Here is a 25241-nt window from a genome sequence, read left to right as displayed (position 1 = left end):
GGTTATTATCACCCTCTGCAGATCTGAAAGGCCTGTGTAATGTGGGTAAGAAGCTTAAAGTTTTCCTGCAATGTCACTGGGGCTCCCAATCATAGAGTCTGAAAGTGGTTTTGACAATACACCTGTAGTAGCTGGGGACAACTCATCTCCATAAGGTAACTGCTATGCCTTGCTCTTGTGCTCAGTCCTCTCACATTGATTACATATCAAATGCAGGTTCAAGATAGGCTCAGCACAGACATCAACAACAATCTGCATCTACTACTTTGTCCCCACCTGTGGTGTATATATCACTCACCTTAGCACTGGCTGGGGCACCAGCTAGTGCTAACATGCAATCCCCTCACTCTCTGAGGACCTCTCTTCTCACTCAGCAGGAGATGCCAGCAGGCTTGGGTGGGGACTGACTGTCCACTTGGCTTTTTTCTGCCATACGCTGAAGCCCTTTGCAAGGAGATGAACAATCATGCAGCTTTCAGGAAGATCCGTAATTTTTATACAAATTCAGTGCTTAGCATTGCCAGGCAGTTTCAAGAGTTGAGAAAAATTACCATAAATAAATAGCTGTGTGTCCACCACAGCTCCCCATGCTTCTCTTCAGAAGTTTTGCATAAGAAAATTGCAAGCATTGTTAAGAGGTCAAGGTCCTCAAGGAACTGCCACCCACCTGTTGAAGGCTGCAATCTTGAATGTCTCTTCTGAGACATTTTGAAGCTGATAGGCAAGAATCTGAAGATCAGGGTGAAACAAAAATAGTTGGGCAAGAACAAAGAAACAGCCACAATGGTTTGCAGCAGACCCATTACAGTTTGCCCAAAGCTTTATCATAATTGAGGTAACCTGATGTTTCCAACAAGGTTTTCAGATAGAAGGTAGTTGCCTCCTATCAGTCAGAAGTTAACTAGAAATGTCCATTTCTTCATGTCGTTCATCTCTAGTTGTGACCACTGAATTAATGTAATTCAATTCTTCCCCCTTTGCTGCAGGTAACAAGGAATTTTCCTCAAAATTCTATGTGAGCAGCTGGACTCCTACAGGGAAAGAAACAAACAAACAAAGAGCCGTTATTCACTCCATGTACAAATTGTTAGGCCCACTAGAGCAGATAGTTCCTCTTAGTAAAGTCAAAACTTGAAAACTTCTCCACATTCAGCTCCAAAACAGACACAAGTTTTAATTCAAGATGTATCATGTATTGCAACACCAGTCTTGAGTGTGGATGCCTGTGCCACATTTCTCAAAATCAATGTACAAAAAGGGCAGTTTTGTCCATATCATATTAAGATATCGATGCTCTTCAGGACACTGGAATTTCAGTAAACACACATGAAAATTTTATAACAAACTTTGGCTTATAATATTTCTTAGCCATCTGTGCTCAGCCTACAACTTGCTAACAGACTCTTTGTGGCTGCATATAGATCAAGCCCCTGACTACCACCTTTTCTACATCTCACAAACAATATTGGAGACACTGATATGCAGAGGTTTAGGGCTGTTACTTCCTACATAAACACCATCTTTTGGCCTGCAGTACAGGACTGGCTGGTAAAGGCAGTATGGTCAAATCACCAGCATAAGTTTTAATAGGATGGAAGACTTTGACCTTTCATTCTTAGCTCTTAGGTATATCAGCAAGTGGACTTAAACAGACAAAAGATATACGGAACGAAAGTTCTTGATAGAACTCAGCCAGCCTCTTAAGTCTCAGGTTTAGGTTCAGAGATTAAGTTCACCACATAAAAGCATAACATTAGAAGTCCTGCTCAGCTGTTCACAAGTGCAGATTTAACAAGTGCAGGAAACATTGCCATGCAGTCTATAACTGCTGTCTCAGCTCACGAAGCAGGACCCACACAACACTGCCTCCCCAGTCTGTTAACTACTTACTAACCGGGAAAACAAAACAAAAGAAAAACAACACCCAAATGCCAGACATTTCCAAAAAATGATCAGTCCTTTTCTTGAAAGCTTGCCTTTCTGTGTTGAGGAACCACAAGGACTTGAGTGACAGTAAGCCAGTTCTGCAACAGCAGTATACATTCAGCCAATAAAAATGTTTTCCACTGAATGTTTTGGTTCAGAAACTATCGGCAATTACTGCAAAGAACCTTTAAGTAAGGAGTAGGAACACAGCGTGAGGATGGATTTAGTACATTTTACACAAACCCAGGATATTTGCTTCTTGTTAAATCACCATTTTTAAGAAGAAAATACTAGAAAACATGAGAAACAAGCACAGAAGATAATATTTTAAAATGATAGAAAGGAAGTCCAGATTCCCCAACCACCTTTTTAAGAACAGTAATTTATTTTCACATTTATAAGACAAACACAAATAATATTTAAAGTAGTACTTACAAATATATACAAATATTAAAAAAATTATCTTATGACTTAAAAAATGGCAAAATATTTTTAGCAGTATAGCCAAGATACAGTACTTTTTTTTTTAAGTTCAAAAGAGTATCACCTCAGTTCAAGGAAAACCTGAAGTTTCTGAACAAAGAAATGAAGGAAGAGCAAAAATTTAAGATTCATGTAAGGTAAATCAGAGAGAATGGTATTATAAACGTTCACATTTTGAGATTATGGCAAAGCCCTGAAACAAAAAAAAACAGGCAACAAAACCCATAAAATCTAGACCCCCTCATAATTTTGTGTTAAAAGGGACTTACCTCACTTGACAATCTCACTATAACTGTTTTTAAAATACTTTTGAACAAGAAAAAACAGTTAAATAAAACAGATTACACTTCTCCCTTGCATTCAATAATTGCTAGGGTTACATGTGGAAGGCTACTTGCCAAAACTTTATCTTGTTCAATATCATTGTGAGGTATTTTGAAGACTGGAATGCAACAGCCAAATTGTTAGCACAATATCTGAAGTGTTATTAGAATCCATACCCAGAATTTTCTTATAAATTTATAGATCAGGAAGACTTTTTAAAATGGATATTTGTGATGATTCCTAGGAATCATCAAATAGACCGAATAGTACAAGGAGTAATAAAATTAACCTTTTTAACATAGAATAGCAGAAAGCATTTTCTTTGTGGATAACTTCACATCCTAAAAAAACTTTTATGGGACATCTCAGTCTGTATTGGGATGGACAGATCACAGTCGCCGCAGATTCTGTTTGCTCTTCTTAGTCCCAGGAAGCGGCCCCATCCTAGAGCTGGGTTTCACTGGTTTGCCACTCATACAGTCACTGGAGCTGTGGTAGCTGCACATACACTTCGTGCAGAAGTCAAAGCCGCAGCTTTCACGATTGCACGTTGCTCTTTGTAGGTAGGAGTCATACTTAGCAGGTGAGCCACAGCGGTGGCAGACTTTAAGGCTTTCATTGTTTTTCAAGGTCTTGGCAGTCTGTTGGGAAAAGCACATACAGAACATCATGAGTGGAGGATAAATACACACCCGAAACATTCCCTGATGATATCTAAGTGCCACAAAACATATTCTAACTTCTCCTATTCTAGAGAGATAAAATTACAAATTTAGCCTAACTCTGGTTGTATCAAATTCTGCTGGAGGTTGAACAGGAATAATCAGTCTATAACAGCAGCTACTTTAGACTGCAATGAAGGTAGCCTATTTAAAATTCTTTAAATTTTAAATTTAAAGGACAGACAAACTAAATGCAAAGCAGTAAGGAAAACAACCCTTCTGAATCCTTCAAGCCTTATTCAAAGATGGTGATTTAGTTAACTTTAATTAAAAAAAAAAATCTGAATTCTATTTAAATCATTAACATTTTTGGAAGGTGAACAATGTGTCCAGAAATCTCAGCTGTGGGGTACTTGGCTTGAGATAACAAACTGAAGCAATTTCTACTTCTTTCCAATTAATTAAGTTTTTGCACAAAACCAGATTGACCATTCAAATCCATTCAGCATTAGAAAATTATACATCTGTATAACACCTCATATCAATCAATTGTTAAAAGTAAAATGTTTTTATAATCTAAGCATGTATGTATAGATCTCATATGCTTGTTTATCAAGGAAAAAAATTCTACACTGCTACTTAAGTGTACACTGGAACTTTCAGATTCCTAAAGCTATAAAGTGTTATACAGTAGTGTTAGAGCAGCTTGATCATGCTTTCCAGTGCGATTATATCTTCTTATCTTATTGCACCAACTTGCAGAATAAGACTTATGACCTTGAGTATAAAAATTTTTCTTGTCAGGAAAATCTGTTGCTTATTAACAATGACTTTCAATAAACATTTTTTAAAGTACTGTAAGAATTTGCAATGTAGACTTGCACCTATACATGGAGAAAAAAAGCTTAAGAAAAATAACAAGGGGAAGGGAAATTCAGGCTGTTGGCAGTTGCTGACACTCCAAATGTGAGACACACACGTAATTAAAAATGCCATTTTAACATCAGATAAATAGTTAGGGGAAAAAACAATAGAATGAACAGGAGAAATACTCATTTGTTTAATTTTTTTTTTTAAATAGGAGCTACTTAGTCTTTGGTCTTAAATCACTAAGTCTTTTTGAGGGTACCTAGATACCCAGGGCGGGGAAAAAATAAAGTGTATAACATCCCTGTGTATCAATACGCTCCACTGAGTTCCTGACATTGTCTTAAAATAGGCTCAATAAGCCATACTAATAAGAGTTATAAGCATTTCAAACTGGAGATACAACTTTCAGAAATACAAGCTGACCATGTGGCAAACAATAAGTGAGAAATTAAAGATGAACAGAAGTCACCAGTTACCTCAGAAAACATCATGAGCTTGCTGTGATTCTTGGATGCTTTGGATCTGGTGCCTTTTTTATTCAAGTTGTTTGGTGGGGTTGCTTTCTGAATGGAAGCTAAAGCTGTTCGGTAGAGAACATACTCCCTTGTTGCAGCATGCTCTGGTGCCTTAGTACCATTCTAACGAAAAGAAAAAAAAGAACATAATTTGAGAAGAAACTTATTTGAGAGGGGCTTTTTGTTTAATAGAAGTAAACAACTTATTTTTGATCCTTCCACCCAGCTAGAATTTTTCCAATAATAAATCATCATACCACGTAGTATTCTACTGATTTTACCCTGGTTTTCTCAGTCACTATTGTTATAAATGCGAACAGGCTCATAGTTCAGACCATCAAGACCAACCATTTCCTATTACGTAATTAACACATCATAGCTATTTAGGTGCAGCAGGTAAACTAGTCACCAAAACTTTTTAAAGCACAAAGCAATAATTCTAATTCTTTATGGTGAGCAGGGATGCTAGAAGTTTTCTTTCCAAGAAGTAAACTCCTCCCAGCAATTTTCTAAGCTTGCAGTTCCTGTTAAAAAAAGCATACAATGGCAGGGAGGAAATCAGACTTTATGGGATGACTGTTCAGTGGTGTCCAGCTGTTAAGCCCAAGAGGCTAGCACTGTAAAATACTACATAAAATTCAGACTAGTTGACTACCTTACTCTGTGGCTTATCCTAAGCCTTGTTTCACTGTCTCTCCATCTCTCACAGAAGATAAACACCCCTAGTGTTTTAAGAGAGTACTGCCTTGATAAACTGCAATGCCAGCATGGCTAGATCTTGTATTTTTTTTTTTTTTATTTCATAGGACAAATAAGTATTAGGAATAGTGCACAGTGCAAAAAGTTTTTCAGAGGCTTCAGAGACTGTTGCTAGCAAGTACAAGCAGACAACCTGCACAGCACAGTCAGCCAAGTGGTTTCTGTCAGTCTCTCTCCCACTGGACCAATGGGATGCTGAAATAAGCAAACCTCTGCTGAGGGCCTCTAGGGCTTGCCCAGCAGGCAGGGCTGGAAATGACCCTCTCCTTCCTGCCTTCCTCAGTAACACAGGACATATGGAAGCTCTTAAGAACATCTGCATCTCTCCTTGGGTAACCTTCTCAGTCAGCCTTCCTTGGGCTCCAAAGACAGCGTAGTGACTAGCCACACTTGAGACAGGGCATCCTAACAGGACAAGCTCAGACACTTCAGTGACAATGCTTTCAATCTGAGAAATTCTTCTACCATCTCTTAAGACTGGGAGAAGTCCTGAAATAGCAGATAGACACTGCTAGCTTAGGCTTAAAACATCTGAGAAGTGCAGAAACTTACAGCAAGGTTCTTCACAGCTTTACTATACATTTGGAAAATCCATTTATCTTCTTGTAATATCTTCTGCCATGTTGTGCTGACTTTGGCAAAACTGCAACAACAACAACAACAAAATATTAGTTACATCCTAGGAAAGGGAAAAACTTCTCATTTAATAGTGGGAATAACTATGTATTTTCTTCTTTCATGTAGAAGATAGGATCTGTTCAGTTGTAGACTTAATTTGCCTTCTAGTGAAAAGATCTGTTCTCCATATATATCATGGCTTGCAATGACAGTTCATGTTTTAATATATTGATACAGAATACCAACCACTGAGTAAATGTCACAAGCCCCTTATCTAAAAACATTCTTAAGTCATCTTATTAGGCTATTTAGTTTCCCAATGAAATACAATAAGATCAATGTACTTACTTTATTAAATCCATCTCGCCAAGATGCCTCAAAATGTTTGCTAATATATGCTTCAGGTTCTTTTGGAAGAGTTCGGCAAGAATGTCTAGTTTATCTAATCCCATTTTCTTTCCAATTAGGTTACAAAGTTCAAGCTTTCCCCTAAAAACAATCCTGTCTACCACAGCCCAAGACTTGAGGTTTCTTTTACCACTTTTTTTCAAAGTTGAGCAAATCATTTCTTCATAATGGATTACTGGCAACAAAGTCTTTTTTGAAAACTGTGCTTCGATTTGGTTCTTCATGAGACAATGCTTAGGTGTGCCACAGAGATTCCCAGCCAGAGGTATACTATCCTCATGTTCTGTTGCATCAGTGTAGTGACTACTTAACATAGAGGAATAACCACTGTCCTCATTAAGTTTACTGTTTTCTAGTCCCTCCAATTCATAGATACCTTCATCAAGTTTCTGGGTTACTTGTTTGTTTTCTTTGTTATGTACAGGTCTTTCTTCATCTTCAAGATCTAGATTTCTGGTGGCCACATGGTATGAGTCACTAAGGAGTATTTTCTGGTGCTCTTCAGCACAGCTTTTACAAAAACCTTCCTCATAATTCAGGGGGCAGGATTCTTTCAGTCTTGTTTTCTCCACAGCAGACTTCAACGGTGCAAACCCAGCACGAGGAGACATGGAAGCAAAATCACACTTCATTTTGAAAGAGCGGTTAAGATTTGATTTCATTATTTTGTTTGTCTCCTAGAAAGAACAAAAAGGAAAATATATCACAACACAGCATAAACTGCATCACAAATTCTTTTTCTTATAAAGAACCAATCAGGCCTTCCTTCTGCATTATGAATTTTAAGTTTTATCTAACTCACCCTCTAGTGTCTGAAACACAACTAGTGGAACTAAAGATTTGATCAGTCATATGATAAATCAACTTGAAACCTTTTCAATATTAGAGCTTTATGCTGCTTATAGTTGGGGTGAGAAAACTGACAGAATAATTTACTTTATCACCATTCCGCCAGTATAATTAGTTTTAGACACACCAGCGCCCCCATTTTTTTCCCCTCAATGCAGCGATGCACTCAAGACACTTGTGGTCCCTGGAGGACACCAGTGGCAGAGGGTCCAGGAGTGACAGCAGCCCCACACGGAGGCAGAGGCAATGCTGCAGATGCAGCCACATATCTGGCATTTTTAAAAGGGGAGGAGGCCTGGTGGCACAGGAAAAGTCTGAGTGCTCACATGCATGTGTAAATTACAACATAAAGCAGCAACCACTAAACAATGGTCAAAGTGAAAGAAAGGTTATTTACAGGCTTGATTTTAAAAGAATGGGAAGTCTACAGATATTACAGGGAAACAGAGCTTTTCTTGCCCCGCTTCTTTCCCCTCCCCCCAAAGTGTGGTGCTATCTATATTAACAATTGCGGGGGGATGGGCAAGGGCTGAAGTGGAGAAGGGAGCCATCTCTGTCGTGTTAAGTCTGAGGGGAATTATAATTTTCAACATACTTTGAAATCCGTATGAAAAATATGATCCTCCATTTGAGCAGGTATTTTAAGGGATTAAAGCACTTCCAGCAGTTTTGGGAAAAAACTATTAGAGAAATGTGTTTAATGAACGTTTCAGAGAAAGAGTTCTTTCTTATTACCTACATTTGGTGGGAAAAAAGGAGCAAATGTGCTTACGGCTTTGTACAGTGTGAGCTGGGGGAGTGATGCAAGCCCTCCTTAAGCCCCCTCCTCCCCTTCCACCCTCGTTTGCGCGCCATGAGTGAGTAGAGGAGCTTTTGGCCTGAAATCCTGCAGAATTAGAAAATGCCCTCTCGCTCCCGTGTTTCTGGGCCCCATGGCGGGCCCCGACCCCCCAGCAGAGAGGGCTCAGTCGCGGGCCCCTGCGGCGCTGTCATGCTGTTCCCGCCCAGAGCTCAAGATGGCCCGGGTGGGCGGCAGGTAGACCGGGTCCCGACCCTTCCGTGCCCCGCGGCCCCAGCAACAGCACGCTGAGCCTTTGGGGGTCTCCGCTTTCTACCGCGTTGGACGATTCCCTCTAAAATAGTGGCGGCGGGGCGAACAGGAGCAAGCCGGGAGGATGCCCAGCTCAGGCGGCGTGGCCCGTCCGGCGGGAGACAGCGCGGCGCGGCGCCTCCCCGCCCACCACCACCCGCCGGCGGGAGCTGCGCTCCCCACCCCGGCTCGGACTCACACGGGAGCGGGGTGTGCCACACACCATCCTCGGTGGCGGGACGCTCCACGGCCGCCCATACGTTGCCGCCTTGTCTCATCCCATTCCACCCCGTCCCGTCCCGCCGGCGGGAGAGCTGCGAGGCAAGTATGGGGAGGGCGGTGGAGCCGGGAAGCCTCCGGGGATCCCCATTCCCGATCAGCCAACACCGCCAGTGCCCCCAATCCTCCGGTTCTGCCATCACGTACGCCGGCAGCTTCCGCCGTACCGGCCTCAGAGCCCTCACCGTGGAGCACCTCTGCCACAACCCTGCCCGGCCACGGAGCCCTCACCGCGGAGCACCGCTGCCACAAACCTGAACTGCCACGGAGCGCTCACCGCAGAGCCCCGTTGCCCTAAACCGGCCCGGCCCTGCCATAGGACCCCCGCTGCCCGCCCGCGCTCACCTGCAGGGCTGCTCGGCCGCGGCCAGTGAGTGCACCGCCTCCTCCCCGGGTACTTTTAAAAACTTTGAATTTGGTATCCAAAACCGCTCCGACCAATCGAACGCCGACGGCAGGGGCAGTGCGGCCAATGGGCGGCAGGCAGAAGGCGGGGACCAATCCGAGGCGCCGCGGGTGGAGCCGGCCCCGTTCACATTTTCCCTCCTCGGCCGGCAAGGAGAGAGGCGAGTGGTGGGGAGGTGGCGCGCGCGCGCTCCGAGCGGAGCGGGGGCGGGGCAGGGGGAGGAGCGTAGAAGACAGGGCTCGGGGCGGGGCGGGGCCGCCTGCGCCTCCCCCCGGCGACATCTCCCGCCCGGCGACATCTCCCGCCCGGGCGCCCCTTCCTCCGTCCCGCACCCGCGCGGCCGCACCAGCGGCTTCTGCGGAACGGGGCTGACGCCCGCCTGAGCGCTGCGTGGCGCCTACATGCGTCTACGTTTGCTTCTGTAAATGGATGCGCCTGGGACCCTCCCATCACCCCTGCGACTTTCGAGCGTGCAAAGCTCCGGGCACCCGGGGATGGGTTTGTTAGGCCTGGCAGTGACAGTGGATCTTACACCTGGGTTCCTCCCGTGGAAGAAATATATTTGTTTTGAAGTCTAATCAACGTTATCAGTAGTTGGCAGAGGGAGTGCTACTGGGAACTGAGCAGGCTGGACATCAGCACAGGGATGCCACCACCCTGAGAACATGAACCTTCCTGCAGCTCAGGGAGGCTGCAGCTGTGGTGAGACAACAGACCTGGCACTAAATGAACATGGAGCAAAAAAGGGACTTCAGGTCTTTAAGCAGTAAAGCTTGCCATGAGAGACCAAGGAGGCACTGCTCAAAGGCAATGAAGTCCACCTTGCATGACACCGTCAGATGCCAGTTTTGGGGTACCTCTGTCAGCCTCCTGCTACAACAACATGATCTGGCTTTTCTCACGCTGATCAGAGGCTGGCCCCTTGCATGGCAACAACACATCTAGTGTCTGTTCAGAGACAGACAAGAACAGAGAGCGGCAATCCAGGGCAAGATCAGGCCAGGCACCCACCAGCTGACAAAGGCCTGAATGCTTTTGTAAGTTTCACGCAGTTCTCCAGGGCTTACACTTGGCTGAAGGCCTTTCTTTGTTGTATGAAACTGAAGTTAAGAGAGAAGGAACCACACACTCCATCCATCACTTGGTAGAAGAGACACTGGCTTTAAGTCAACACAACTGTCACAAGTGCTCTGTCGTCTTCTGCTTACAGTACTGATTTGGTAGGAATAAAGACTTCAGTCTTAGTTTCTGCTCTGATCAATATCTGATTATTTTACACACAAAATCCACCCACCTTTATTTTTACTTTCTTACATGCGAGTTATAAATTTGGTAGTAAATCTAGGCCTAGGTCTTGCACTTACCAAAAAGGAGTATGGGTGCCTCACCTCATGCATACAGGCACTACTATGCCTGAAGTTAAGGTACACATCTTTCGTTAAAAGATTTGGAACTTAATAATAGTTAGAGTTTTTCAAAGAAAACAAAGCTGATAAAGGTGTTAAATGATTCTGTGTGTTTTTGACATGCATCGGTTCAAACCGCAGCCTCAAACATAATAAAAGAAGATAATAAACTGATAATAACCAGTTCATTTTAATATAATGTTTAAATAGTGCATTTCTATAAGCTATCTGTAGCAAACTTACTTTGTTCCTATTCTAATTTCTTACACTGATTTTCATTAGGAGTCTGAAAGTAAACACTCCTATTTCATGGTAACAGCTTTTCTTAGGTTCCAATTTCTTATTTACTGTTATTTAAAATACATTCTGTGTGTGCACACACTTAAATAGGTATAATGCATGATGGGATAATGTGGCATGGAAGCTGCATTGCACAAGTTGGCCATCTGTCAGGTAACTCAGCTTAATGCAAAGCTAAGTGTTCAATACCTTGGAATACATGCAAGCTCCAGAAAATATTTTCAAGTTCTGCATATATTTTAAAATAAAAAGAAATCACCAATGTTGTGGTTTAATCCTTGTAGACAACTGAATAGCAGACAGCCACTCACTCCCCTTCTCAGCAGGAAGGGGAAGAGACTCAGAAGGGTGAGTCCAAAAACTCGTGGGTTGAAATAAAGGCAGTTTATTAGGTAAAGCAAAAGCTGCACATGCAAGCAATGTCAAAAGAGGGATTCATTTGCTTCTTCAGCCCACTCCTTTAAACATCATTGTTGCCCTGCGCTGGACCGTCTCCAGCAATTCGCTGTCCTTTTTGAACTGAGGGGCCCAGAACTGGACATAATGCTCCAGATACAAACTAGTGTGAAGAAAATCAACACTTTCTCAGCCAAAAACAGTACCACCAGTTTCATATTTCAAAAACCACTTTGATTTTGAGGATTTGTCAAAGTGGCACAATAAAGAGAAACTGAGGCAGTTGTGAGCAAGCTAATTAAGATCCCAAGGAAAAACAGTGGCCTGTTAGCTGTGCTAAGTACCACTTCAGAGTACAAATGCTTGTTTGTACTTTTTGGTGATGATCGTAGTGACTAAAATTCAACCATGGACATGTCAATGACCACAGTGAACACACACCCAAACTAATTCAGAACTGAACCAGTACAGATATAAATTAGACAACAAAAAACTCAGATTTGAGTAACAAATAGCTTTATGGGATCCATGATCTGCCAGAGGATAGTTCATAAAAAGAAATTGTCAACTACATTATTAGTAATTTCCTGATTTTTATCTGCAGGTTTTGTATTGCTATATGTATTTGGCATTACTCACGGATATAAGAGCGCATATATCAGAGACTAGAAAGGCAAAAGTTTTATTTTGCTTTCACAGATCAATTGTTTTAAGATGCTGGTTAATAAATAGACAAAAGCAATAAGATGCTGTTCATACTACATAACCTTTAGAAAGTCAACGTACTAGAGAGCCTATTCAAAATATAAAGGAGAAACTGAATTGAAGAATTGAAGCCAAATGGAGACTGAAATATCAGGCAAACAATATTGTAATGATTAGTTTCACTTTTGACTCAAGAATAGAAACATTCTTTTCAAAACCAACTCACATTAACTTGTCACCCGGCTCCATAGCTTTTTTTTTTTTTAAAAAGGGATATTCCTGAAGATTTTTTGTGTTTATTAATAAGGGCCAGAAGGCCATGAAAACATGAAGGACATACACCTTGACTCCTCCTCTGCCACGTGCAATTAACAAATACGCAGATTAGTAGTGGGGTAATTTATTTATCACATTTTTCCAATCACTCAAACAAAATAGGATTTTTTTTTAATTCTGTCAAGTAACCTACTTGACAATGTACTGACATTTAAACTATTGTTTAAATGGAAACTGGAACTAGAAATAGCCCATTTTTTTAATGCATACCTTTCAAAATCGGTGTATTGGTAACTTCTCAGAGGAAAAAATTAAAAACTGCAGGTATTTCTTGCCTGGTCAAATTCACTTTTTAAGTAGACTGCTGCAGCAATGATGTCTCATATAAAGGTAATAAAGTCTCCTACTCAACAAGTGAGGAAACAAACTGTAGTGTCTTTCATTATCTGAAAAGCAGTTGCATTTTCTGGGTGGTGCTCCAAGAAGCTCCTTTGCAGACAACTGTCTAAATCTGTTGTAACGGTCTGACAAAGAGCAATGTTCAGGATACATTATTTTTTTCATTTTCTGAAATAATTTCTATTAAAGACTCATAATCGGCGTATTCTCTCAGAGTTTGTATCATTTCATCTAGCATTCCCTGTCCTAGCATGAAACACTCAACATGATGCACTGATCTGCTTATCCTGTGGTCAGTAATCCGGTCCTGTGGGAAGTTGTATGTTCTAATCTTCTCTGATCTTCCTTTAGTCCCAATCTATCAAACAAGAAGAATGATATTATCAACATCATCTTCACCTTTTAACAAAAAGGATGAAATATTGATTAAGCCTCTAAAGCAAAAGCTTTCTCGCCCATGATTATGCAAAATTTGTTATATAGTGCTCAGACTAGTTCAGTAGTTGCAGTGATTGTTATCTAACATAACAGAACAATTTTACTGCATCTTTTTCTAATACTGTTCTGGTTCTTCATACTTTAATGCAGTTGATTTCACTAGATCTCTAGAATTTAGATACTACCGAAAGTTTAAGTCTGGCTAATGTACCACCTTTATTGCTCAAATAGAATGTTGTGTTTTTTTTGCTTTGTGAAGTCCTTCCTGGGCTCCTGTTCTTCTATATTTCCATTTACTACTTGCAATTCAACACAGGAATCACCCCGAGAACATATGCTCATCCAGAATTGTATCTTTACTGAGTGACACTTACTTGAATCTTTCGAACACTGTTTCTCTTTTTGGTTTCTTCTTCCAGTTTGGCATTGTACAGTTTAGCAGATAGCATTTGCATAGCCTTCTCTTTGTTTCTAATTTGAGATCTTTCTTGCTGACATTCAGACACAATCCCTGCCAAAAATATGACATTTAACACTACAGTAACACACAGCAAAAGGGTTTTGCACTTTCTAGAAGATTATTATATTACAATAAGCTGTTTCTTTCTTCAAAACATGTTTTGGACTAGGAATGTAAAAGTCCAGGCTTAATAACGTCTAATGATACATTTTGGAAGAGACATGCAGGCTGTGCTGTACAGGTGCTTTAACCATCAGCCAAGACCATCTGGTAGTTTTAGATTGTGGGTTTTTTTTTCCAAACATGTAGGCAATTTGAAACTTTTTGAATCTAGAACACCTTTTTGTCACCGTATCTTGAACAGAATTCTATCCTCTCCACTGTTTACATTCTGCTTTACTGAAGTGATGTAACAAGTGCAAAACTGATTAATGTCTTCAATAAACATGAAGAAACGTGTCGCAAAAATCTGGATACGTGGAGATAAAGTAGCCCTCGGGATTACCCTGAGGCTGTAAAGCCTGACTAATGTTTGTGGTAAAGAAGAGGAAAAGTTAAAAAGCAATGAAAGTCAAGGCAGCTGTTGTGGATTGATCAAAAGGAAGTAAAAAGCTTAGGAACGGCAGTAAAAACCAATGCGATAGCTAAAATCAGGTAGTGTTTGAGGGCGTATCTTATCCCTCCTACGTTTCCTAACCTGAGCCCTGGGGATGTGCCTCCTAATTACGTGTGTAATCTATGGGAAAGGAGCCAACAGATAAATGGAAGCTGGCATCCTGAGTAGACTCTGCAATTAAGACCAACATTTTAATATGGAAAGGGAGTAATCTCTCTTTCTTTCAGAGACTGGTCAAGAAAAGGTAAATAATCAGATTTGAACCCACTCTGGTTTTCAGTTTCTTTTCCATTATTTGAAAGCTTAAGTATAAAACTTTTCCATAGAAACCGATGAAGATGCTTTTGGAGTATTGTGCTTAATGGCACAATGGACAGCTTACCTACTGAAATTGGAGTGGGCACAAGATGGTGCATTTACAATACTATAAACACACACAAAAACTACATGAAAACTCTGCTCTGTTGTCCACGTTTGAAATGGTGGTTTTATCTTCAAAAGAAATTCTGATAGCAGTTTTGCAATGTAGACCTTGTGCTAAGGAAAAAATGAAGCACCTGTTGGAATATGAACTATCCGTACAGCACTGTCTGTGGTATTGACATGCTGGCCTCCAGCTCCACTAGCTCGCTTTGTTTCTATCCGCAGATCTTTTGGATTAATTTGCAGCCTCATCTGTCATGGGAGACAGGAGAAAAAACAAAACAAAACCAAACCAACACATTTATGTTGTTTCTTTCTAGACAAATATAGTTGATTTATTTATTACAGCACATTCAAGCAAGATAAAAATTCTTAATGTTTATGAATGGTAGCTCGAATCGACTTACAAACATGTTAACAACTCCTTGTAGCCAGATTGGAATGCAACATGGTAGAAGCCAGGAAATCAGACAAATAGTAGTTTAAAGCATAACCATCCCTTAGCACTAATCTTCCTCCTCTTCTGAAAGATCTGCACCCTCTTCCAGCACAGTTAACCAACATTTGAACTTGACCAGATTTTTTTTAGTTAAAATGGAACATATTCTCATGGCTGGCTCTGGGAAGTGGTGATGGTCTCTGGGAGGAAGGAGTGAGACAACTTCAAGAGATAATATGAAGGAGTGATATACTTGACAATTTGCTAGGCCAACAAGCAACAAAGATCAAAACAAAGCTTTAACTCTTAACCAGTTGTTTTTAACCAAGCAAATACTGCAAGAATGAATTATCACCTGTACACTTTGGAAGGAGAAAGTGAGGACACTACAAAAATGGGGAAGAGGAGGTGCTAAAAGAAATCTCTACAAGCTCTGTAAACTAATTCAGTCTCTTTTCACTTTTAAAAACGGTAAAGTTTTCTGCAAAACATGCAAGACACAGTGAAATTTCACGTTATAGTGAAGTAAACTGCCAGTTACGTTCTTGAGATTAGGATTATGAGGAAATCCAGAAATTCTTCATTTCACCCTCCTACACAAAAATAAAACATAAACAAACAAATATGGCTAAGTTTAAAACTAAGATTAAAAAAAAAGTCCTTAAGAGAGAATACCAAGAGAGACAGAAAACACTTGGATATCCACAATGTGGCATGTAAAAACATTGCTCATGTTTAATTCTGTTACACTAAGACAAATATTACCTCTGTGGGTTGGGGTAATATTGCAACAGTCATTGTGCTGGTGTGAATGCGTCCTTGTTTTTCTGTCTTTGGCACCCGCTGAACACGATGCACTCCTCCTTCAAATTTCATGTACTTGTAAGCCTCAAGACCTGCTATACTGGCAACTGCATGTCTTAGGCCACCTTAAACACAGAAGAAAAACCATTTTAAAGCTGTAAGAAAAACTGTTGGTACTGTGCTGTTCTGTTTCAAACAGTGTATTTAAGCATCATTGCCATTTGTTTCTTAAAATTATGAATTCACCATTTAAAGACTTTGTCAGAATTACACCAACAATGCAAGAAAACTCCCAAAAAACCAAAGCCAGACATACATACACACTATCTCAGAAATTGTGAAATTATTTTTTAAGAGTCAAATTTAACTTTTTTATATACATAAATAGGTTGTCTACAAACCATGTACATACATGTACACATACACTCACAAACCATTGTAGAACTCTAAAACCAGTAGTAAGTTTACACAAAGATCAAATTTTGAAAGCTACCTTCAGAAACTATATCACTTTTCCATTGTTAGTTCAGAGCCTTATCACTCAATGGGAAAAAAACAGCTCTACCTAAAGGATGAGCATTATTCACACTCTTAAATCTATTAGTTCTCTCCACATCCTACCCATGTCTCATCTTTGCTCTTTCATTTCATTTTCATCTGTTGCTCCCTTGAAGCAAGCAGAACTCCAACACCTCCCCGTCTTACCAAGACATCCAGCAAAACACTTGACAGCAATGTACTCAAAACCAGTATTGAATAGCTTGGAACTTGGAAGTAAAGCCCAACACAAGCACGGTTTTGTGAGAGAAAGAGTTCGTTGCAATAGTTTATGTCATCTTGCTCTTCCTTGTTTGCTCATGTGCAAACCCTTCAGTCATGTCAGTACAACTGTTTGAAGGATCAGAGAAATGATGGCACTATAAACACATGTAAATTTTCCCCCAGTTTGGTTTTTAATCCAGCTCAGCTCCCAGCCCCATCACAATGGATGGTGTGCCAAGGGAATTATTAGAGCCTTGAAACAGTATTGCTGTTGAAGTCTTGCAACACGAAACCACAGCTGAGGAAAAGAACTGGCACATAGCCTAAAACAGTGTCTTTGATAAGTATCTCTAGACAAAGGAAATCAACCATAGGGACAAGTTATCAGCTTTTTAAAAGAGGAAAATGAAGACAACATAGAATCAGAAAATGCCCTGCAGACCAGGAAAAAATCATCACCCAGAATGTAGGCCTGGTTTTTCACCTCCATGGAGAAGGTTTACAAACTGTTTTCATTCTACAGAAATTTAACATTCCCTTATAACTTTATTAAAACATATTTCCTTTTACAGTCATGTTACTGGCAAATAGCCTAAACTACTTATTTTCTCTTTCATCTCACTTTTGTCCTTCTGCCTTTAAAATTTTTATCCTACTTGTACAAATCTGTACCACTTTGATTCAAATCCACTGTTCAACATACCTAGTGCTTCACTGGTATGACTTATAGCCATCATCTACTCTCAGTTCTGTAAGATAAATTCCTCATGTTTAAAATATATCTGACCATAAAGCATATAAATTAACAAATAAGAGTATCTCTCAAAATCTTCAGTTTTTAACAGTAAGTTTCATTCAAACAGGTACTGTGAAATCTTTCTACAGCTATGCAAACACTATTCAAATGAACAAAAGAGTTCTTCTTTACTCTTAAAGAATGTTATATAACCTAAAAATAATCAATGTAGTTGACTAATAAAACTTACTCCTTTACATTAAAAGCAAGTAATAAAAAATCATAAGCAACTTATGCACATGAAGAAGAAGCCAGGCTACGTCAGGAGTAAAAATAACGTGAATGTCCACAAGGTTGTGGCACTACTGACAAGTATTAATTACATGATAAGCAGTTCACTGCAAAAGCTAATGTTCTGTCTCTTCTCCTTCACTTCTGCCAGCATTAATACATATACCATGGGTACAGTCTGTCTACTTGAACTGCAGCCACATCTGTGACATGTTCAGGAGAGTTTAAGTTTGTAGTGATAACAACATACCTAGATTTTCAAATTCCCAGTTTGTGATGTCCAGCTGTTTTCCTCCATGGAGTCCAATTTCTGAACCATCTTTCAATTCCTCAAAATGTAACAGTGAATCAAAAACTGTATTTATGCAAAAAGGGTCTTAAAGCACAGAAAGACCCTCATTATTCTAGTGAGGGTAATGTAGTTCAATGACATGAGAAGCTCAATTAGGAGAGCTGTGGATTTTTTTTTTGTGAATTTCTATGTGATTGACATTGAAAATGTTCAAGATACCTGAAAATATCATTGTGTGCAAACTATGGCATAAGTAAGCAGAAGAAGCATTAGAAGAAGCATCACATTTCTTAAAGCTTGCTAAAATCTCTCTGCAATTTTATTGTTGACTGAAAAGAGATCAGAGTTTTTCTGACAGATTTCATATCCTAACATCCTAACTTTTCCCATTTCCACTTCAAATTTTCACTAAGAAAAAAATACTGAACAAAGTATCAATACAGGCAACATTTCACAAGCAATCTGAGCCAGGAACAGTAAACTGCACAAGTGCCAATCTACTGATCTATAACCACCATAATATATAAATTACCTCCACAGCAAAACATAGGTCAGCAAAATATGCTAGTTTTACTTACAACAGCATGGCTAACAGTAAGCCTGCAGACCTGTTGGCACAGACAGACTTAGCAAATCTAGCCTACAAAGAACCGTGGCTAGCGACCTGTTGGTCAAAAACCAAAATCTCTGCCAGCGGCTGGGCATGTCTCCATGTTTTGGATTGCAGTTTCACAGGTGGCTTAAGCGAACTGAACCTCTCGCTCCTGGAAAGAGGTTCTGGTTTTCTCACTGCCACCACGAGTAGCCACATGGTTCTGCTTCTACCCCACCACAAGCATTTCTCTGCTTTTGTGCTGGATTACCTCAAAACTAATCTGAGGGGTTTTCTGTGCTGTTTTTCAGTTGGATTAACGGATGTGACTCTGCAAAGACACATAATCACAATCGCCAATGCAAAAAATCATCAGCAACAAAAAGATAGCAGCCTGATCTTTTTGAAAAAACCTTACACAGTAATTGGATTAAGCTAAAATTAACTAACATGTGCCACAGCCTCAGTTTGTTGTATAAACCTACCACTCCCCATCTTTGCAAAGACACTCTCCCATGAGATGCAGGGCAACAACTTCACAGCTCATCCTCACCAGAAGATCCAGTTTATCCACCTGCTTGCATTTAGCCCCTGTTGCTGCTTACTTTATGTTAGCTCTAAGGCTCAGGAGAATTGACTTAACACATTATTCTAGGTAAAAAACTATCCTAGTTGTAAAAAGCAAAGTCTTTGTCAGTTTAAGTGAAAGGTCATCGAAACAGACAAGGAAAAGAAAAAAAAAAAAGGTAGGACTGCTCAGACAGGCAGAAAGAAAGAGGGGAAAAAGGAAACAACATCTCCTTTTACTGGCATCAAGCTGTTAAAGTGATAATCTGTGAAATTTTAGTTGAAGTCCTTAATAAATAATTAGATCTCTTATCTCTCCTCCCAAAGTCTTAAAATTCCTTCACTATGCTCATCCATTAGTTGTTATAAATGAGCTATATGCAAACTTCCCATTTTCTTACACAAATTCTCAGGTGACATTATTTCAGATAAATTCAAGACATTTTAGATTAAACCTCAAGAACAGTCTTAATTATACTGATCCCTCTCTACCAAGGGTTCCATAATAAACAGACTTTCAACCTACCACCAAACTGATGTATAAACACTAGAAACATTAAACAACTACGTAGAATAACATATCCAAATAAAACGTATGTGTAATCTGTATTCAAAAAAAAAAAAATAAAGCTAAACCAACATATCTGCATAGCTTTCTGACTTTTCTTTCACCAAGCACTTTCATTTCTACTTTTTGAAACTACTGAAAGACAAATTTATTTTTATCACTTTAGTATTTTAATAGTACTTCTGAAATGTAATTTCATTCTCAAATACAGAAGCTGAAGAAAATTGTACTCAGACATTCAAACAATCTTCCGCTTCTAAAATTAAGTTAGCACAAATTAGCTTCCTGTAGTCAGGAAATTCAAGTGTCATATGAATGAGTGTTTCAACTTAAATTAAAAAGTTACAAAGATTAATTATTGTCATTACTGACCTATTTCACTGGGAAAGTATTCTAATATTTCAAATTTCCACTTTTTATAGGCAGCATATCGTTGATACATATCAAATATCTCCGAGGTAAACAGCATGGCTTCCTGCCCTCCAACTCCAGCAGTTACTTCCATGACAAGATCACTCTCATCTGTTTCTTCTGAAGGAAGCAAAAGCAACACTATCTGCGAATACAAAAACACCCAGCTAAGACTTCCCTCTGACACTGCTATCTGTAACCAAGACACTAACAAAATGCCAGACCTGTCTGTAATCGATCAAAACTACATTCTTCTGCACTAGCTCCTTTTTTGCCCAGAAGACAGGCTCCTCGTGCCTCTTGCAGTGAAAAGGCAGCACTGAGGAAGAGGTGGGGGGATGCTGCACTGACAGAAGGCTCCCTGTGTCTGTCCACAGTCACAGGAGCTACATCAGTCTCTGTGAAGACCTACGACACTTCAGGGAAATTTTCACGCATCAGGAGCCCTGAGACATTTGCACACCACAGGATACATGCCAGTTCTTGCAAAACAGCTGAGCGTCTCCCTTCCCATCAGATTATCTTTTAATGTGGTCTCAACTGCAGAGCTAGGACAGTATGGATGTTCAGGAAGACAGTACTTCAACAACAACTCAGCAGTATTATTCAGTTATTTATTTAAAAAGGGAGAGCCTTATATTGATCTGTAGAAGAAAGATACACAACTACCAAAAAAAAGTATCACAATTTTGCAAGGTGGATCAAAACTCCTGATGATTTGCAGATGCTTTTCAATCATCTTCCTTTACCAGTGTTAAGTGATGTTTCTTTCCACAGAGAAAAACTTCTTTTGGCAATATCATAAGTATTTAAAAATATATTTATAAAGTGACTGTTGTTGAAGGAATAAAGTATTTGACAACTCCGGCATCTACTTCACCAGTAACATTAGGAGTATGTAAGAGTTTGTTTACCTAAAGATCATTATTTTGATATTAAATAAGATGGATACTATGTAGAACCTATACAAGGTAGCAGTTTAAAGTAGTTACAGAGTATTAAACTATTTAAAAAAAAAAAAAAACCCAAACAACTAGTGTGTGTGATACTATATAAGTTCAATGTTTCCAATAGATAAAAAGCTGGATATCCATAAAGCAATACCCAGACAAGACAAACCACAGCACCGATACTATAGTACTGATTAATATTTATTGATTCAAAGAATTTCAGACACAAGTAGGACACAAGTAGGCAGTTACTTACAGGCTGTTTCTAAACCATCTGCATTTTTCATTTTCCTTAGATAACAGACACTAGTTGAGGAGTATAATTGGCAGTGAAAGGCAGAGAAGAAGAGTTTATCATAATGATCTTATTTTGATGAGAAGACAATATAGATTTGTTAATTTAGGAACAGGAAGGAAACAGAGGGTTTCAAAGGGGATCTAACCTGGTGTTTCAGTTCAAGTATCTCTTCTTCACAGGAGGTGATTTCCTTCTCTGCAAGCTTCCGGAAATCTTCGCTCTCGTCTGGAATATTTGAGTATGGTTAATCCTCAGGTTTGTATCAGTGCCACTCTCAGAAAACCTTCTGAAAAATAACTACATGAAGAACTTACTCTACAAGCAAACAAATACACAAAAAACCCAACCATGACCCGCCACACAAAACCCCCCCAACACACTAAACCCACCAGAAAATTTTATTAATAATATGAACTATAACAAAGATGAACATCAAGAGTGTTTTATTATATTATTCAGATATGAGATATGGGAACATCTGAAATACAAGAAGTTCCACTTATATGTTTGGAAAAAAAAAAACAAAAAACAAAAAACACCAAAACAAAAACCAAACACCAAAAAAAACCCACCAAAAAAAACCACCACCCAACCAAACAACCAAAAAAAACCCCTCAAAATAACAACAACAAAAAATCAACACACCAACCCAACTACAAAACCCAGCAGTTGCTGTGCTGGTGGTCAAACAGTGGCATAGGTTGCCTAGAGAGGCTGCAGAGTCTCCAAGTCTCTATCCTTGGAGGTATTCAAACCCTAACTGGACACAAGCCTGAGGGATCTGGTGATGGTGACCTTGGTTGAAGGGGGTTTCACTGGATGATTTCCAGAGGTTCCTTCACACCTCAGCCATTCTGTGATACTAAGAAATTACCTTCTGTATTTCACTGTGCCAGGAACATCAAGGATTTTAAGAGCACAGCAGCCCCACAACTGACACTCCCCATTACAAGGACTCTTATCATTCTATGCAAAATTTTTGAAGACAGTAATAGTAATTTCAAGAATTTTATCTCTGTCAATTTATTCAAGAACAGCTGCAAGACTTCTAACACATCAGTAATGCTTTACAATTAAGACTTGCTTTTCTGTACTACAGTTTCGATATGTACATATATATATATATATATATATATATATTTTTTATGGCCAATATCAAACTATACCCACCCCTCCAAAAAAACCCTGCATTTAACTAAACCTCAACATCTTAAGCAGCCTCTGATTCGCACTGATTCAGCTCACTCACACAGTAGAAAAAAGACAGTACACCCAAAAGGGAAAATGGTACACACAGTGAAAAAGGGGGAACTGGGCTGGACACAGAGACACATAGCAGCAGCCATAGGAGGAAAAGAAAGATGCCAGACTTCTTGCAGTGTAAAGCAAGTTTTAAAATCCGTTCACCTGAGACAGGAGGTGCACTTTTACAATACAGCCACATGTTTTCACCACTGTAACTGTGTCATCACCGCAATTCTAAATTAAACTTTTGGACTTTACAATTCAGGCTTAACACAGGTAATTTAAAGCCCTTCCCTAATCACTTCTGTAAAAAGAAAATAAAAAAGACAGTCATGCATAAATTGGTTTAAACACCAAGCATGCTTCACCTACAGCTGGCTAAAAGCATGCACGGTTGACTAGCTGACTAACTATAAACACATAAACTTGATCATCTCCAACTATCTACACTTCTTTACAATAACTACTGACTGATTAAGGGCTGATAATTAAGGCCAACAAAAGGAAGGATTAGAATTAATTAATTATAAACAGAATACAATCAAACCTGCTATTAATAATTCAATTATTAAACAATTAAGAATCTACTTAATAGTTGAATATGCTAAGGTACAAATGTAATATAAGCCCTAAAAATCAGTTAAAATAATATATCTGAATATTTTAAAATATAAACTATAGAGGTGTTCAAAGTTACTGACTAAGCACTTGTAATTACTCCACTTTGCTGAAGTTCTAAGCTTGGTTTTGATGACACTGGCTTCTTCAGCAGGTTCTGAAAAGAATGGGGAAAAAAACTCCTCCATTCAACTTCATTCACTTAGATTGGATCATTGATTAATTTGTCCTAAATGTACCAGATCTCCTTTTTCAATCCAAGGTGGGAGAGAAGGAATAGAAGAGAAAAAACCCCAAACCAAAGACCAGCTGTTTTCAGACAGTGTTTGTCATCTCCATCAGCTGAAATATTTAAGCAGTATTTAGAGAATCAATAACTATAAAACGACCTAGGGAACATGCATTTAACGATCTAGTGAATGTTAACTGATTTTAAAGTACTGCTTTTCTGCATTTTGGTTTCCAACTGCTATGAAAACAAAGTTTGATTCAGAATAAAAAGTATTTCCTGCTTGGAAACACTAGAAGTGTGCGGCTACTAACACCATACAGAGTTAAACCACAATGAGGGGGCAGCACGAACGGGCACCAAGGTCTACGACTGCTGGAACGGAGGCACGAAGGCTGGTGTGCTGGTCTGTCTTGACAGCACGAAAAAAATCCACAAAAACCCCGAGTTTTCTATCCCTGATTAATTGTTTTTGATTTATTTTAAATAGATGCCATTACGCTGCTCTTCCTTCAACTGCCAGCGGCTTCCAGACCGGCGAACGGCCCTTTCCCGCTGCCCCCCGGCTGACCGCCCTCCCCCCTGCCCTGGAGGTTCCTCTGTTTCCGGTGACGGAAGCCACGAGGAAACCGCCTCACGCTTCACCAGCTGACGGGTTTGGGGTTGGTTTTTAACCCTCCCGCCTTTCACCGCCCCGCGCCGGCACGTGCCGCGCCTTCCGCACGCGCGGCCGCCTCCGCCCGCCCTCTGGGGACCTTCCACCCGCAATCGCGCCGGCCTACGCGTCACCGCCCTCGTCCCCGCCCCCGCCCTCCCCCGGCGGCCCGCACCTTGTCGCGCCAGCTCTCGCGTGTCGCGCAGCTCCTGCTCCTTGTCGCGCAGCCGCTGGATCCGCGCCGCCAGCTCCGGCCCCGCCTCGCCCCGCGCCCGCGCCTCCAGCAGGCGGCGTAAGGAGGGGGCGGCGAACAGCTCGTCCAGGCAGGGCCGGGCGCTCAGCCCGCGGCGCGGCTGCCGCGGGCATGTCCCCGCCGCGCCGCTCCCGACCGGTGCTGCTCGGGGGCTCCGAGGGGGCAGCGCGGCGGCCCGACAGCCTTGCGCCGCGCGGAGAACTCGCGAGAGCAGCCGCATGCCCGGCTGGGCCCGCAGCTCGGCCGCGCTTCCTTCGCCCGCCCTGCTGGGCCCGGAGACACCCGAACGTGCTCGGCCGCCTCCCTTCCGGGTTTCCGGAAGCTGCCGAAGAGGCTCGGCTCTGATTTCAGAAGCAGTCGGGAATTATCGGGGCTCTGCTGGCGGAAAGGGGCGAAGGGGTTCGGCAAACTTCGTTTCACGGGATGTGCCCTTAGGTCGGCGCGCTCTGATTGGCCAGCGCTGGCAGGGCAGGGCAAAGGGGCGGGGCTCAGGTAGCCGGGCTCCCCCACGGTGCCGCAAGAAGAGGGGGCTGGTCGCACACTGTGGTTGGAGCCGTGCGCCCCCTGGCGGGTCGCAGAGGGGCTGCTAACGCTGCACAGAAGGTGGTGGTTGGGTGTGTTTTTTATTCTCACAAAACAAAAAAAAGGCCCCAAACCTCAAAATCTCGCCAAATCCTCCATAGCACAAGTTTAAGGCGCGTCTGCTCCGTGTCCTCCCGCACTGCGGCCAATCTCCGGGGCTGCTGATGCGGGAGGGGAAGTGGGAGGTGTCAGTCAGGGATTTGGATATCCAGGTTACTCTTACAGGTCTTTTCCTCCCGCTCCAGAAGATTTCAGAATAAAAATACCGTGAGGAGAAGGGGGAAGCTGCAAACACTTGTGGAAGGTTACCTCCACGGAAACACAGGTGTAAAATTAACCAT

At 41.0% G+C, this 25241-nt stretch overlaps 2 protein-coding genes across 5 annotated transcripts; both read right to left on the bottom strand.

Moving 5' to 3' along the window:
• Positions 1 to 2292: 2292 nt before the first annotated feature.
• FBXO5 (F-box protein 5) lies at positions 2293 to 9485 on the bottom strand. 2 transcript variants are annotated; one of them, XM_065057365.1, is made up of 5 exons: positions 9129 to 9485; positions 6506 to 7242; positions 6092 to 6182; positions 4742 to 4903; positions 2293 to 3374 (listed from the first exon to the last, which is right to left on the bottom strand). In XM_065057365.1, the coding sequence occupies exons 1-5, from the start codon at positions 9468 to 9470 to the stop codon at positions 3123 to 3125; spliced, it is 1584 nt and encodes a 527-aa protein (XP_064913437.1). In that variant the 5' UTR covers positions 9471 to 9485; the 3' UTR covers positions 2293 to 3122. The 2 variants fall into 2 exon arrangements, with proteins under 2 accessions (XP_064913437.1, XP_064913438.1); XM_065057366.1 differs by having other exon boundaries at positions 9038 to 9154.
• Positions 9486 to 11790: 2305 nt separating this feature from the next.
• On the bottom strand, positions 11791 to 24713 carry MTRF1L (mitochondrial translation release factor 1 like). 3 transcript variants are annotated; one of them, XM_065057369.1, is made up of 8 exons: positions 24241 to 24352; positions 22726 to 22867; positions 21464 to 21543; positions 20032 to 20215; positions 15813 to 15976; positions 14743 to 14860; positions 13484 to 13620; positions 11791 to 13029 (listed from the first exon to the last, which is right to left on the bottom strand). In XM_065057369.1, exons 2-8 carry the CDS (start codon positions 22760 to 22762, stop codon positions 12814 to 12816), a joined length of 936 nt encoding a protein of 311 aa, XP_064913441.1. In that variant the 5' UTR covers positions 22763 to 22867; positions 24241 to 24352; the 3' UTR covers positions 11791 to 12813. The 3 variants fall into 3 exon arrangements, with proteins under 3 accessions (XP_064913441.1, XP_064913440.1, XP_064913442.1); XM_065057368.1 differs by lacking the exon at positions 22726 to 22867 and having other exon boundaries at positions 24241 to 24713; XM_065057370.1 differs by lacking the exon at positions 22726 to 22867 and having other exon boundaries at positions 21464 to 21604; positions 24241 to 24418.
• Positions 24714 to 25241: the final 528 nt, after the last annotated feature.

Source organism: Columba livia, chromosome 3 (genome assembly GCF_036013475.1).
Source record: "Columba livia isolate bColLiv1 breed racing homer chromosome 3, bColLiv1.pat.W.v2, whole genome shotgun sequence".
Taxonomy (NCBI): Eukaryota; Metazoa; Chordata; class Aves; order Columbiformes; family Columbidae; genus Columba; species Columba livia.
This window is presented reverse-complemented; position numbering and strand designations above follow the sequence as displayed.

What these genes read in the sequence shown, in the direction of transcription:
- FBXO5 (XM_065057365.1), bottom strand. Translation starts at nt 9,470, where the DNA reads ATGTCGCCGGGGGGAGGCGCAGGCGGCCCCGCCCCGCCCCGAGCCCTG. An exon ending in GGCGAGATGGATTTAATAAA is followed by an intron (nt 6,183 to 6,505) that starts GTAAGTACATTG and finishes TTGTTGTTGCAG; the next exon opens with TTTTGCCAAAGTCAGCACAA. An exon ending in AAGCTGTGAAGAACCTTGCT is followed by an intron (nt 4,904 to 6,091) that starts GTAAGTTTCTGC and finishes TCTTTTCGTTAG; the next exon opens with AATGGTACTAAGGCACCAGA.
- MTRF1L (XM_065057368.1), bottom strand. Translation starts at nt 24,538, where the DNA reads ATGCGGCTGCTCTCGCGAGTTCTCCGCGCGGCGCAAGGCTGTCGGGCC. An exon ending in GCGAGAGCTGGCGCGACAAG is followed by an intron (nt 21,544 to 24,240) that starts GTGCGGGCCGCC and finishes CAAATATTCCAG; the next exon opens with ACGAGAGCGAAGATTTCCGG. An exon ending in TATTACCCCAACCCACAGAG is followed by an intron (nt 14,861 to 15,812) that starts GTAATATTTGTC and finishes CTCCCATGACAG; the next exon opens with ATGAGGCTGCAAATTAATCC.